This window comes from Trematomus bernacchii, unplaced genomic scaffold (assembly GCF_902827165.1).
Source record: "Trematomus bernacchii unplaced genomic scaffold, fTreBer1.1, whole genome shotgun sequence".
Classification (NCBI taxonomy): domain Eukaryota; kingdom Metazoa; phylum Chordata; class Actinopteri; order Perciformes; family Nototheniidae; genus Trematomus; species Trematomus bernacchii.
The window spans coordinates 13,169,702-13,184,601 of NW_022987648.1; the positions used below are offsets into that span (position 1 = coordinate 13,169,702).

Below are 14,900 nucleotides of genomic sequence, written 5' to 3' on the forward strand. Positions count from 1 at the left end.
GCAACCTCATTTAAAACCTCCTACTTACTATATAGGCCTCATTTGTTTTGTGTTGCTGCAATTTCGCTGTATTCCCTGGCCTTAGGTGTTAGTCTGCCACAAGTGCACCATATCAGCATTGAGAGTAATGTGACATGTCTTTATTCTCTCCCTAAAGTAGAGATTTGAGTGACAGGTTAGATCCTTAACTCTTTTATGTGTTATTGAATGTAACATAGGGCTTATGTATAAATGATATAAGTCGTATTTTACCCTTGTATGAAGTCAGGTGATATCATTTCAATTCAAAAGTGGATTTTGATATCCGTCACAAGCAGCTTAGCAGCTTTAAGGTACTTTTTGTGTGGAACACGTACTTGCTCTGTGTCAGATCCACCACGATTAAGTCCTTCTCCAAAAGCACCACCACTGCATAAGGCTCCTGGACCTCTGCGGGATATAAAGCCAAGCTGTCAGGTTAAGGCTTTTTCCATACTCACATCAGTTAGAACCACACAGGATAAAACAATCTTTGGAGTGTTGTTAGGATACTGTTTCATTTATCTACAGCCTTATTTGAACCTCAGAAATGTTTTAAAACCAAAACAAACACACGTTTCTGACTCTAAAGTTGAATATTGTACATGTGAGTCACATTCACTGAATAGCTGAGCGTTGTTTGCAAACACTTGCTGCTGTTTTGGAGACATTTACATAATCTTCTTTAGGTATGAAATATATTCAACCTGAATCACAAAGAACACACATTTGAAAACACATTTGAAGACAGAATGATTTTCATCTATCAGAAGTAGAGAAGGGCTTTGAGGACTTCGAACATGTCTTTAAAAAAAGTGTGAGTTTTTCTTGAGTGTCAAATCTTTTGGATCTGTTACTTTCAGTGGCGGCTCCAGAGTATTTGTGTTGGGTAATCTATGGTAGGGCTAACCCATACAGTGGTGGGGCTCAAGTCAGTATTTGCAATGTAATTACATACACGCTATATCGCCCCCCTTGACAGTGAAACGCCACGCGTGAGGTTTAGATTATTTCCCTGTCTCAATCCAAATTGAACTGTATGAAATAAAAAGGCACATTTGTCTTGTAGTAAATAAAAAGGGCGACCTGGAGCCAATCCTGCAATTTCCCCACAGGTGAAAGAGTTGACATGCTGAAAACCCAACCCCTGCAGGGGGGTCTGGGGGGATTCTCCCCCAGGAGATTTTTTTAAATACTAACATAAAATACACATTCTGGTACTCTCTTGAGAAGAAAAATAAATAAATCTATTACTACATATTTAAAAAAATGAATGCCATTTTTGTTTTTTGTGACTTTGTTCTGAAAGCTGAACCTGCTGCTCCTCACAGAGAGAAGAGGGAAGAGGCTGTGTGAATTACATTGTGGATAAGGGTGGATAGCCCCCATTGTTCTGTGTGTCAAAATGAAAGACAGCCCACACACCTATCAATCATCAAACCGTGGGGTCTTATTTCACGTAATGTTGTATCTATGTATATAGAGATGTACTACTGCTAAAATATTCTCCGTCGGGACTTCCTGCACGCCGTTATCGTGATTCTGATTGGCCAGAAGACATTATCAAAGATGTTTTATTGGGAAGACGATCACTACGTGACAAAAGTTTTCAAAACCGTTTCTAGTCTTCGGTATTTCCAGACAAGTGGCTACTGAAATCAATTTTACTAACTGCTGTCTGTGCAATTTACTCCGCGCGAGATGACGGACTTTATTTAGCTTACTTTAACATCATTTTTCATGGTGGGGCTAAGGTGGGGCTAAGCCATTTCTTGGTATGGCTGTAGCCTACCCCAGCCATACCCTGGCGCCGCCACTGGTTACTTTGTAACTGTTTTGTCAGATTTCATGGTTAAATCAGCAGAAAAACTCCAAACTTGTACTAAATCTGGTTCGCTTTAACACTGAGCTAAACCCAGAAGGTACGACCCGTTCTATCATTGTCATCGCCTTCACTCACCATTGTTGTAAGGAGTCTCGCAGAGTGCCATGAACTCCACTATAGGATAGTCCATCTCCAGCACGGTGATGGCCTTGCCGTGCATGATGGTTAGCGTTGGCCGCCGCCCTGCCTTGTCATACGAAAGCCCCCCCGAGAAGATGACAAAAGGCTCGCTGTAGTGGTGAAAGAACAGAAATGAATAAATCAACTACTTTAGAAAATATTATAAAACATGTATTTGGATTTAAATTACAGTTCTATGCCAATAACCATAAGCAAACAACTAAATCAAAAAAGTTAGTAAAATAATGAAAAGATCAAATGTATACTTTTGTGTTTTGCCTCTTTTTTATGTGATTTTAAACTGCATATTGTATTTCAACTCACATGTGTTATTTCCCCTACTACTCCCCATGAGTAAATTACAAAATAATATTTTGCCAAAATCACAGAATCGTTTTGTTTCTGTGAGTGTTTTATGATTATTAACTTGTCAAGAGCAACTTTCTTTTTACTTCACTAATTGATGATAAAAACCACAGGATTTCCAGTGATTATAAGCAATTTAGAGTTTAGTTCCACCGGTACACATAATGAACTCATGCCGTTTTAATATTCAGTTAAAAAGCACACACCTGCTCCTCGAGGTCTTGTACTCCACTTTGAGGATGGGTTTACAGGACTCCTTTCTTCCATCCTTCTGTATCTTTCCTGAATTAGAGGAAACATAACAAGAATGGACAACATTATATAAGACAAAAACACTGAAAATGAAACATGTGTTGCCATGTAAGGAACTGTTTGGGTCACGTTTCTGTGTAACACTGTAGTGATCTGCTTTTATGTGTGACAGATCAATTGCTCAAATCAGAAGAACACTGTAGTTCATGTGAATAAAAAAAAACACAAGATAAGAGAATTAAAGGGAAACTGCCACCTGACAACAGGAAGTTATGTCCTTGACAGAAAAAGGACTGCCAGGTTTTAAACAATCCAGTAAGAAAACACAAAATACAATATTTCTCACAATATACCAACAGAAGATTTACATTTTTTTTATATTAACATACAACTCTGTTTCAAGAATCTTCTTTTCTTGCATTTTATTTAGCATAAAACCTCCCTAACGGCTATATTCAATGAATCAATGTGACACTTAAAGCTCATGATTATACAGCTGTAATTATATTGTAAGTTGTAACAGTGACTAATATGTCTCATTTTACAACAAACCCTGGCACAGTCAGAAAATATAGAGTGCTCTCCCGTATCTTGTCAATTTTCATCTGTACTAACAAAGGCAGACATTGTTTTGTTTCTTTTCTATTTTCCTCTTTCATTCTGATTACTGTGAACTGTGTTTCCACTTCTTTTCAGGGAATGGCAGATGATTATCAGAGTTAGCGCATTACAGAGAATGATTTTTTCTCCTGCTTCGCATAATGAAATGATTATGCCTTTGATATAAAGAGGACGTCTTTCAGCTGGAAGCCAGAGGGACCTTGGGTTTTAGCTCATAGGCGCAGTGCTCTTAACAAAGCCCTTTTTTAAAGTGAAACAACATGAAAGGAATAAAGTCTTCAAACTGGGAGACTTTAAAAATAAAATACAGACATTTCAATTATCGCCATCACACTGGATTATACGGGTACCGGTAACACAGAGGGAGGCCGAAAGTCAATCATTGGCACAAATCGTCCACATTGCAACGATTCAAAGCCAGTAGATCAGCACATTGTCCCTTAAGAAAACAAAAAAATGTAATGTGTGTGGGAGAGAAACAACCTATGGAGGGAACTTGGGGATTTTAGCCTTTGAAGACCATTTACATGCACAAAAACCTATATTACACACTACAGGAAAGGGAACACTCCCAAAAGCAAAATAGAGCTCCTTTAAAGTGGACCTATCATGCTATATTTAAATGATATATTGTAGGGCCATACCTACAGATCATGCATTTTAGCCATGCCTCATTTCGCTCTATGTGCTGTTTGCTGTCTACGGGTCTGATTCTGCTGACCACGCCCCCCTGCAGGAGAGGTGAGACGTGCACTGATCAGCTGCTGGGCTGTCAGAAGAGGGGGAGAAAAAGAGATCTCCGTCCTGCGTGTTTATATTATATAGAGTCGTTATTCATTTGTTTTAAAGCTCAATAAATAACAAAGAAGACCTTTGACCGGCACTTTTCTAATTTTGTCCGGAAGATTTAAACTTTAACGGACATTTTGACCGGCGAAAGAAACTGAAACTGAAACTCTGCCGCACGGTCCCCTCGTTCCTTGGAAGAAGCGGAGAGGTGGGTGTTTGTCATCTGCTGGTGGACTAACCGGAGAGAATTACAGTGCTTGCCTCGACGGGGAGGGATTGCATTGAATTAAAGCAGCGGGAGCAAACGCTTGCCTCGGGGAGGGAGAAAAAAAGCCACAGCGGAGAATAAACAGAAGGATAACCATGGTAACTATGGGCGGGAAGTCTTCTTCGCTGCTTTTGTGGCAGACTACAGCGCCACTTACAGGCCTGGCATATGTACTACAGCGTCTCCAGCGCTTTCGAGCGGCAATGGCCGGCCGTAGCGCCACCGTCCTGACGTCAGTAACGTGTTCAAATCTGGATCAGTTTTTATCAGATCCGTTGCAGCCCCTTTTTTAGAGATTTGGGTATGGAGGAAAATAGAGAGGGTTGTGTTTTCTGACACTTGGTGAGTTCCCTGGAACACCGGGGACACATATTCATGTATAAAAGACGTACAAAAGTGCATTTTGCATGATAGGTCCCCTTTAAGTCAAAATAAAAAGTTTTGTCATTATATGATACAATTTTGGCGACATTATATTTTCTACATAAACTTGTAGAAAGTGTGATTTTGAGCTGTGCTTCTCATGCGAAAAACTCTATCAGCCAGCCAAAGCTCTGGGTGACGGTGACTTATCATCACAGATAAGGCTCAAAGGTGCTGGATTACACACTGAAATGTTTCAGCAGGAAAAGGGAATATCAGGAATAAACTATTGTAAATGGCCAAGCCTTTTAATTGGACAAGCACATGGCTATACATACATGTAAGATGTGATTCCAATCTCACTATATGACCATTATAGTTGTATTTACAAAATGTATCGCACCCTGTCTATTATAATGTCATTTTTTGTTTCCACGTTTTCAGTTCAGTCTTTCCTTTTTAAATAAATGTCACCGCTTAATGTTCTGCTCTCAGCATCGTTGGTGTCCTTTCCCCTTGTGGACATCGCTCTACTCCTCCTTTCCTCTAGGTTTTACAGTAGCCCACATTCATTCATGCAAGCACTTAAAAAAAACACTGTTTGTTCCTTTCCTCAGGGACACAAATGACCCACAGCCTTGAATGCTGTCTTCCAATCCTGACACACAGTGTTTGTTAAAACTAAAGCGACAAAGAATACAATAGCTTCTAATAGGCAAGTTATAGTTCAGACTTTTCTTTTCCGTCAAGTATTTCCAACATGGCAATAAAGATAACAAATATTTCCACAGTCCTTTTAGTTTTCTGGTTTTATTTGAAATCAATAAATTATTAAATAATCATTATACATACAGTATATATACATATACTAATAGTTTACTTTGAAAGGTGCATAGACTCCCTATCTCTGGTTAGGTAATTATATGCAAAATACAAAAAAATATGATAACGTTGATGAATCGTTAAATCATTAAAATTACGACTGCTGCTGATTTATTGTCATGACAAAAACATACATGTCTTTATGTATACAAAAAGGGATGTAAGGCTGGATGATTTATATGGCTTATGGCCTTTTTGCTCATGGTAGTGCAATGATTTGATGTTGCTCCCACAGTAAGTTCAGATCGAGGTCTCCCTCTAGCTAAGATGCCTGACCGAGCATGACCGGTGACATCAGCCTCCAGGAAGCAAACGCCACGATTACCAAGTTAATGTGAGCACAGGGATTTTAATGAGAAATCCCAACTCTCTACAGATGTGATGGTTGTGGTGGTGTGATAACTAGCTTACAGTGCAAGAATCAGCAAGGTTTTTAAATAATGTAATATAATAAATGTGTTTATTTACTACTTTAAAATAGGGTGATTGCACTACTACCAGGTGATACCATGTTTACTGTCTCTTATTCACTAATGTTTCAGCTTTCTCTCCCCTCGCTCTTCCCCTTCCTTTCACTGTCGCCCTGTGTGATACCACATATCTGACACATATCTGGCAAATAAAGCATCTGCTGGCATTTAACCATGCCATCAGGCCTGTTGCCCCGTTCCTGTCATTCAATCGCCCACGTCCTTCCCTCTTGCCTTCCTGTTTTGTGATTTTGCCTCAGATCACAGCTAACATCAAGTGACTATTCATCACCAGAGATATGACAAGGTCAGGATACCCTGCCAGTGCACAAAGTACGCCAGAGGAGGAGACAAACAGACGGGGGATCAGTCAGAGGCAGAGCTCATGGAGATGCATGTGGTGTGAAAGTCGTTCATCGAAACCAGTGTGCCAGTTTTCTTACCTGACAGCCAAATTATGGCCGTGACAAAAAACACAGAGTCATTTTTATATTAGCTTTGTCATGTATTCTAAGTGCTGATACCTGGCAATAAGATAGGTTGAAAAAGACATAGTTGGTGGCTGGTTAGATTCAGAAAAAGCATTTGTGTATGTCACGTTAAAACACCAGGGAACAATCCCTTTATTATTAACTAAACCTTTCTGTTACAAATTGCAGTTATTACAGCTGACAAATCTGAAATACTTTTCAGGCAGTAAGGGGTACAGTGCAATTTTACCTTTTTCATTAAGGCTTTTTTTTTTGAAGAAAAAGCCTTTCTTTGGGTACACAGGTTAAAGTAATGTTTTTTTCCTTACATAAAACAGAAACATTTGCATAGACTTTTCTTTTTGCGGCTGCTTTTAATTGATATATTCATATCTCACACTGCACTGTAACCTTTATTCTTGTACCTGTGTTATTCATGTTTTATTATCTTTGCTTTTAAATGAGTGTTATTTAAATGCCATTTTATAATATGTGTCTCTTAATGTCTTTCATTTATAGTAAAGCACTTTGAAGTGCCTTGTGTTGAAAGGTGCTATATAAATAAACTTGCCTTGCCTATATAACAATACAAAACATGAAGCTGGATTTATTGTCTGCTTAGATTTCCTGAAGGTGTTTGAAAAGCAACCCATGAAGTATTCATTTTAGCTTAAATACATGAAATTAGAGGTTTATGCTCAAGGATTTTCAATTTGTGTTGCTGAATTGCAGTTGCTTACAGCCCAAGGTCCACGTTTTTACAGCAAAGGATTATCAAAGTTTCATTTTGTTAAGTAACTAAAGAAAAACATGTACACTGTGTGTGTTCTCACCATGAGGGAAGGTGACCTGGAATGGCTTGATGGTGTTTCTGAGGTTCCACATGGACAGGCTGCCGTCTGAGTGACTGCACATGAACTGCTTGCCTTCGTGATGCCAGCCGGCTGAATGGATGGCCTGGACAGATTAAACATTGGAAAAACATTAAAACAAGCATGTCACCATATTCAAGATTAGTTTCAGAATCTCTTATTTATTTGAATAAAGGGACAAAGGTTAAAATGCCTTTTCCAAATACAGAAATGTAGTTTATAAGCCAAACATCTGCCAAACAACCTGTTGCTCTATTACACTCCTATACAAAATACTATAGAAGCCACTCTCTGCGGTTCCTATGTAGAAAGAGAAATATCCTAAGGTTAGGGTTGTACTGCAAGTAACATAATAACAACATATCCACAGGGAATTGATCTGCTTTATATGTATGGCTCTGTGGCAGTGTTCTAGCTTTGAAAACTGACTTTCAGTCCTGTGATGTGCATGCTGAGACACCCCAGTTAAGTGCAGCGAGAAATGATGCAATTTTTGAGCCAAAACAACAATAACAAAGCAGTAATGAGGCTCAGAGCAGAAGCCTGCTTTCCTTTCTTTGCCCTGCACTCACTGTGTATCTGATGTTGCCTTCTAAGCACTCAGTGTACTCGTCGCACGATTCATCAAACAGCCACAGAATCTATAATCTGCCTATTTAAACCTGATGCTTCCTTTTTCCTGTCATTTCAGTGTTATTTCAGGACCCTTTACACCAACACCCACCACTGTCAAAGCCATGTTCCCAAGAGGAACCATTGGGGTCATTAGGAGATATGTCACAGAAAACCAACAAAACATATTTACACATTCTCTGCTGCACACAATGTGAACATCTACAACAAAAAAGAAAATCCTGCTTCAACTTTCTTTTGGCCAAACATCAGAATAATGTAGTTATTGCCCTTGCTGGAGATAATGCACATCATTAACATTGCTTCTACATTTAAATGTATGGGGTGTATCCTAGAAAGAAGACCTCCTTTAAAACATATTTGACTGCTTGTTATGTCAAATGCATAGAGGTTATTATAAAGTTATGCTGTGAGGGCATTCATTTGGCATTACATTATTTTAATTAATCTTTCCCAATATGCACCAGCTTTCAGTATTTCAAATATGTGATTCAGACTTAGGTGCATGACCTTAAATGTTTTAATGTGCAACATTTTGTTTCCAGATAAGGTTAATGTCAAGTAAAGCCAGTTCACAATTTCAGATGTTTTTTTCCGCTTTTTAGTGAGCGTCAAGCCTACACAGTTAGTTTCCTTCACCAACTGTACATTTGAAGCAGTGCTTTTTGAAAAAATAAATAAATTGGTGAATCCGAACCAATGCTAAATAGAAAAGCCAAACAAGGTAAAACGATACAGACCATTGTAATGTTTAATTTATCAGCAGGAGCATATAAAGGTTTCCAATTACACCAGAAAGAAGCTATGACGCTGTACTTCCTCCCTTTTGTCTTTGGGATATAGTAGTTTTCTGTGTACTCTGCTGAAGAGGTGTGAGACATGATGCTGTGCTGTGCTGGAGGTGAAGCACATAAAACCACAATGAATGTGAGCAGGATGTGACTCTTCACAGGAGATGAGACAGGAGATGAGAGGTGGCAGCGGATGCAGAGGATAAGTGCCATGAGGTGAAAATGTCTATATGACAAATTGGTTTTGTGGCCACAGGGGTTAAAAAAAAAAAGGATTGAATAACAGTGGTGTGTACGGTTGAGAGTGATCGTGTCTGTCTGTGTGTGTGCATGTAATGGAAGCTCTCAAACTGACCTTGGATGCAATGTCCAAAGACATACTGTACACATGGTAAACAATTATAGGCCATTCCATAAAAAGTAATCTAGTTTTAGTTTACACTGTGCACTCCAATTAAGGAGGCTTTTATAGCGGATAATGGCAAGAAGAGGAAATGCAATGTGGACCTACTTAGCACCTGTAAATAAACTGCTATAAAACAAAATGGAATTAATAAAAGAGCTTTATAATCACTGTAATTAGTTTTGTTATCAGAGGGCATTATATGTTACGTAGTATGTAAAATGATGTGGTGAGAGCAGCTGTAAAAAGTGTTTTTGGTTAGATACCTGTATTAATGTCTGTACTTAACACAAGCTTAAAAGGTTTTCACGTTTTGTTCTACAACATAAACTATGTCAGTTAATACCCCACTTGTAAAAGTCAATAGAACTTATTTTCTGCAATATTTAAAAATCTATAAGGTAAAAACATCATTGCTTTTAGTCAAGGGTTCCCTTGCAATGCTAAATTGTTGGGGGCCTACAACAACACATGTTTGCTGCACCTACTCTTTACATGTTCAAACCTTATCAAATGACAACTTAAGAGTAAAAACACACACAGGTTCGTCTTAAGACACCATGAACACAATCTCACTATATGTTACGCTTCAATGATGAGTGGGTGACGTGGCAACAGACGCAGTCGGCACCTGTTTGAGCTGACTGTGCTGCACGAGCTGTCACAGGCAGCTTGTCCTGGTATGAGCACGCCTGAGTCCTCCAATTACTGCTTCGTGTTAAAAAAGCAGTAATTGGTTCACAGGCCAAGCAGCATAGGAATACAGCACTTGAGGACACCTTTCAATAAAAATAGGACAAGTTGATGCAACATGAAAAGTATCCTCCATTTTGTTGATATTCAAATAACAGGCGGATAAAAAAGCTCTTCATGTCACTGAATAATATGATAAGAGATGGGAGGAAGATGAAAAGATTAGACGGAGGCTGTTAAGGGACCAGTATTCATACATTCACCTTTTCAAGTGGTTTCGGGCGGTACAACCGGGCGGTTTCGGGCGGTACAATTACGGCCAAATCATAATCATGATTACTTTGACCAATGTCATATTAAACTTCTTCAGCTGAAATGCTGCTCTCTGTTTTAAGATACTCTTCCACTCTGGACTGCAGTCGCAACATTGAGTAAGCTGAGCTGAGCTAAGAAATCAAATGTCAATATGGCAGGAGATCATGTTTTGAACTTTTTGAACCAACCAAGAATTGAGAGTTTGGTTAGTTTTTTGATTAATTGTGCTGTGACAGGTGTAGGATATTTTTCTATAATGTAGGAGGTGCATCCAATGACTTTCCTGACAACCGTCTGTCCGACTTAACACTTGGAAGGTGTTTTTGCTGAGGAACCATCCAAGTGCAATGTCATGTGTGAAGTTGTTTGCATGAGCAGTTCATGAGAAATCTGCAATATTGAAGGCAAAGCAAATGGTCTATTGCGAAAAGGCACATTTGACATTTAAAAAAAGTTTCCTAGAAATTGAAAGGAAAAAAGGAGTGAAACAACTCGTTGTACAGGTATATCTCGACAGTACATTTATACTCACTTCAATCATGTACCCCCCTCTATGGGAACATGGCTCATTTTTGTTGAAATGTCTAGTTTTCTTCTCACTAACTCAACTGCGGTTTCCTACATCCTGCTGCTATAACAAGGGATCCCCACAGAGATTGCTGAAATTGAACAAAATCTCTACGAAAATAATGACCCAAGAAACACCAACCGCTGCTACAGTAAACGTATCCACTTTGATGTCAGAGTGACATGGATAAGAAAACCTGAGCACATTTTTCTTTCTTGTGAAAAGTGGAGCTCACCTCATCGTAGCAGATTCTGAAGTCGGCCTTCTTGCCCCGCAGGTCCCACTGTACGATCATCCCGCTCTCAAACCCTATAAGCAACTGGGGAGGGTTCACAAGGAATGGGAAATAAAGAATATGAAAGGCATTTTTAATTATGTTTTTAAATATCAGATCACAGCACAGCCTGCACTCACGGTGCCAATTTAATTGATATCTTGCCCTCTTTGCTGTAGTGTAGTGGAGCAGTTTGCCTGTGGCACCCGAAAGAATACGTGTCCTCCTTTTCCTTCTTCCTTTTTGAAGTCTTTACTACTCACTACAGTCTTATTTATAAAAAGTTGCAGAGCTAGCCTGCTTGTGTGTTTTGTGATTGGTTGGGATGGGAGGTATGATTCCTAATGCATGTGTACTACTACGCACAAAGACTATTTTCCACCTGCATGGGTCTGCATTCAGCCAATGATTTGCAGGAGATGTCAAAGGAGATTTAGAGTTAAGACTAACAGAGTACGTCAATTAACAAAACGACTTCCTGCTATATTGATGCCAGAATGTTTTCTTTACTACTGTCATGTAAACAAGGAGCGATCACTGGCCTTTTGTTGTCTTTGTTAGCATTTATCAATTAGCCAATGCACCTTCAAGGTTTCAATCTCAGTTTCATTTCATTTTAGATTTAAACACATATAGACATTTATTGAATGTATACAGAACCTATTCAGACAAGTACATAGAATGTTCAAACTACTTTCATCCTTCATAACATCAACACACACACGCATACACATACGATCTCCTCCACATGCCTTCTTACCCACACGAGTGACACACTTATGTTCTATAATACACTGTAGATCAAAACAGCCATCCATAGACAGGCAGCTCCCACATGCACTAACATTGAACAAATGATTGTACACGCATTCACGCACACACGGACACACACGGACACACACACACCACACCATTAAGAATGGAGAGCAAAGTTGACACAATCTGATCACAGATCACACGAGATGGGGAGTGATGTAACCTCTAAAGAGAGTGGAGAAAACCGCTCTCCTGCTCAGAGGAAACACTGTGTGACATCTCAAATTGTAGGACAGTAAAGCCAAAGGCAAGTGAGGTTGGAAAAAAGGTCCCCCTCATAAATTCTGCAAGCATTAAGCTTTACATTAGTAACACTAGCAGTCATGTTAACACCAGGATGTCCTGTCAACAAATGCCTCCGCATACAAGCATACATATATATAGTATATCCCTTAAAGGTATGTGGTATGTGGATTCAGATCTACTTCCAAATGTCATGTATTCTTATTTAAACAGATGCAAAACATTTGTATATCTACTTATTGGTCGTAATTAGGAAGCTGGTACTGTAGGCTATTTAGTTATCGAAACAAAATTAAGGACAAAATGCAAAAAGGCAGAAAGGTATGGCATTGTGCGACAGAGGCTGCACACCCGTTTCTATGTCTCACAGCTTGTCAAGTCTGGTTTCACACAGAGGCAGCTAAATCCATTGGGAAAATCGATACGGTCCTCAATGCCCTCTCTTTTACAGCTCCTTCGTACCTAGCACTTTTCAAACCAATCGGATTCCAGGAGCAGCTTGACAGTGAAATACTCTACTCTGCTCAAAGGATATTACCTGCAAGTCTCTCACGTCGTCAGTGTCTATATGTGAATACAGCAACACAAGGAGAAGTACACTGTATAGATCACGGCAAGAAGAAAGAATACACCGGAAAGGCAGAGGGGAAGTATAAAGGACACTTAAGTGACGGAAAATGTATAGGCAGATTTAACTAAAGGCAGGGAAGACAGGAAAAAAGGGAAGCCTGTATAGTTTGTGCTACACAGACTGTGTGCGTCAGGAGAACCAGCAAGTGTTGCGTGTTCTTTATCTTACCTTGCCTTCGTCCTTTGGGCAGTCACTCAAATGAACCACAGGGCCTGGATGAGTTTTAGTTGATCTGTGACCAAAAAAGAAAGAAAGTGAGAGTTGAAAAAGACAGCAGCAGTAATACAGCGACACAATACATACATTAAAGAGTACATGTAAGTAGAGAGTTTTACTTAAGTCACAGTTGGCCGTTTCTGCGATTGTATCTTTGTTCTGAGCGCAACATTATGCAATTGTTGAAACAAATATTTCCTTTGCCGACAACCCTAACCCTAACCCTATAACAGGTAGGGATTTTAAACATGATGATATCAAAATACTTGTATGTATGTGTACTGTATGTATAGAAATGATGAGCATTTCAAGTTAAAAACACTATCTAAAGCATTGGGAACTATTTGATAATTATTTCTTCCCCCCCACTGCGCTGCGGGCAGCTGATCAGTGGGAAGAGAGACAGATTGGGGAAATACAGCAGACATGTTTCCACATCTTACTTTGTAAATTATGAGGTTCTGTTATTGTTGGAACAGTGGAGAGACAAGACCGTTTTGGTGAGTTTTATTTGGCTCTTTTAGACTTTGAATGTGTGTGTTTGACGATAAACCACTGCTCAAACACTTCTCCCAGCTGAATCTACAGGTGGCGGGCTCCCCACAGACACACACCTGAACCCACTGAAAACAACCAAACTGAACGTTGCCACACTAATTTCCCCCGAGTCTTTGACAGTAAAAGCTTTCTAAAATGTAATATTGTAACACTAAAAAAATGTTTACTCATGGATTTGTCATCAATCACACAACTATATATAAAGTACAGTATAATGTTGCATTGTTTGAAGTATATATGTAGCGCATAACAAATTGAGACCACGGAGGGATCAGGAAGAGCTGCACAAAGAGCTCCACCTCTTTGTATTCTTAAAACCCAGCAAGATGGAACCCTTGCTGTTTTGAATTATGCAAAGTCAATGCTAATCCTCGCTCTTACTCAACACGTAAACATTACCATCATGTCGCAGTCACAACCTGTTCTAACTTTGACTGCAACATTATCCTCACCAAGAGGAAAACATGGCATGGAAATGTATTTTTTCACTAAGATAATGACAAATTATACAAAAACAGAAAGGGATGGGGTGTCTTGGTAAAGTGATGAGATGTTTTCCCCACCTAAAGCTATGAAATAATTTTCATCGCCATTGTCCACTTCATCTCGGAGCCTAACAAGGGCCACTTGTCACCAACGCACTTCCCTGCAGCAGCCACAGTTCTGATATTTCCGCGCCAGGGCTGTAATGTGAGCTGATCTGGGAGGCTGAGGTGAAGTGTGACTGACACGTTCAGATGGGCTCGTTTAGTTATGCCTGCTGCTGGAGTGTGATAAAACCACGCTAAGCTCTCAATACAGTTCTATTCTGCAGTTAACGTAGTAATAAAGCCAAGGTATCATCTAACCATCCGCTATGCACAACACCTGTCCAATCACTGGAGTGCCACAATGGGGGAATGCCAAGAGCTAATCTTGCTACCACAGCCAGCCAGAGCAAATAATGCACTAAGCCGGAATAACATTTCTGATTCAACATGCATGTGCACTTTTAACCCAAGACTTTTTATTGTACTCAAACAAACCCACAACACACCCAAGCAGACGCACTGTTCCATGGATGATGCTGGCTTCATTTTGAGTCTTTGAGTATACAAGGAAGTTATTAAGGTGCTTGAGAGGAAACGTTCACAGAAGATATTGAATTTGGGATAAAGAAGTATGGGACTAATGGCAAAGGCTTGCTTTTGTGTTTGGAAGGCCATTTCCTTCTGTTGAAGACAGGCTTTCACCCTGTGAAAGTGAATGACTGACTTATGACTCCTGATCAAGTTTGGCTTACAGCTGACAAGGCTGTCTTTGAAAGGCTCAAAAAGGGAAGGAGAATATTTTCAGAAATAAATATGAATGAAAACACTGATAAACGGTGTTTGGCTCTGCTTG

At 39.5% G+C, this 14,900-nt stretch overlaps 1 protein-coding gene across 1 annotated transcript in view; it reads right to left on the reverse strand.

Moving 5' to 3' along the window:
• Positions 1-14,900, reverse strand: part of stxbp5l (syntaxin binding protein 5-like) — a 159,910-nt gene that overhangs the window by 38,461 nt on the left and 106,549 nt on the right. Inside the window, 6 exon segments of the mRNA XM_034134174.1 lie at positions 357-429; positions 1,979-2,133; positions 2,596-2,671; positions 7,338-7,461; positions 11,015-11,098; positions 12,912-12,975. Of these exon segments, the coding sequence (XP_033990065.1) occupies positions 357-429; positions 1,979-2,133; positions 2,596-2,671; positions 7,338-7,461; positions 11,015-11,098; positions 12,912-12,975 (576 nt within the window).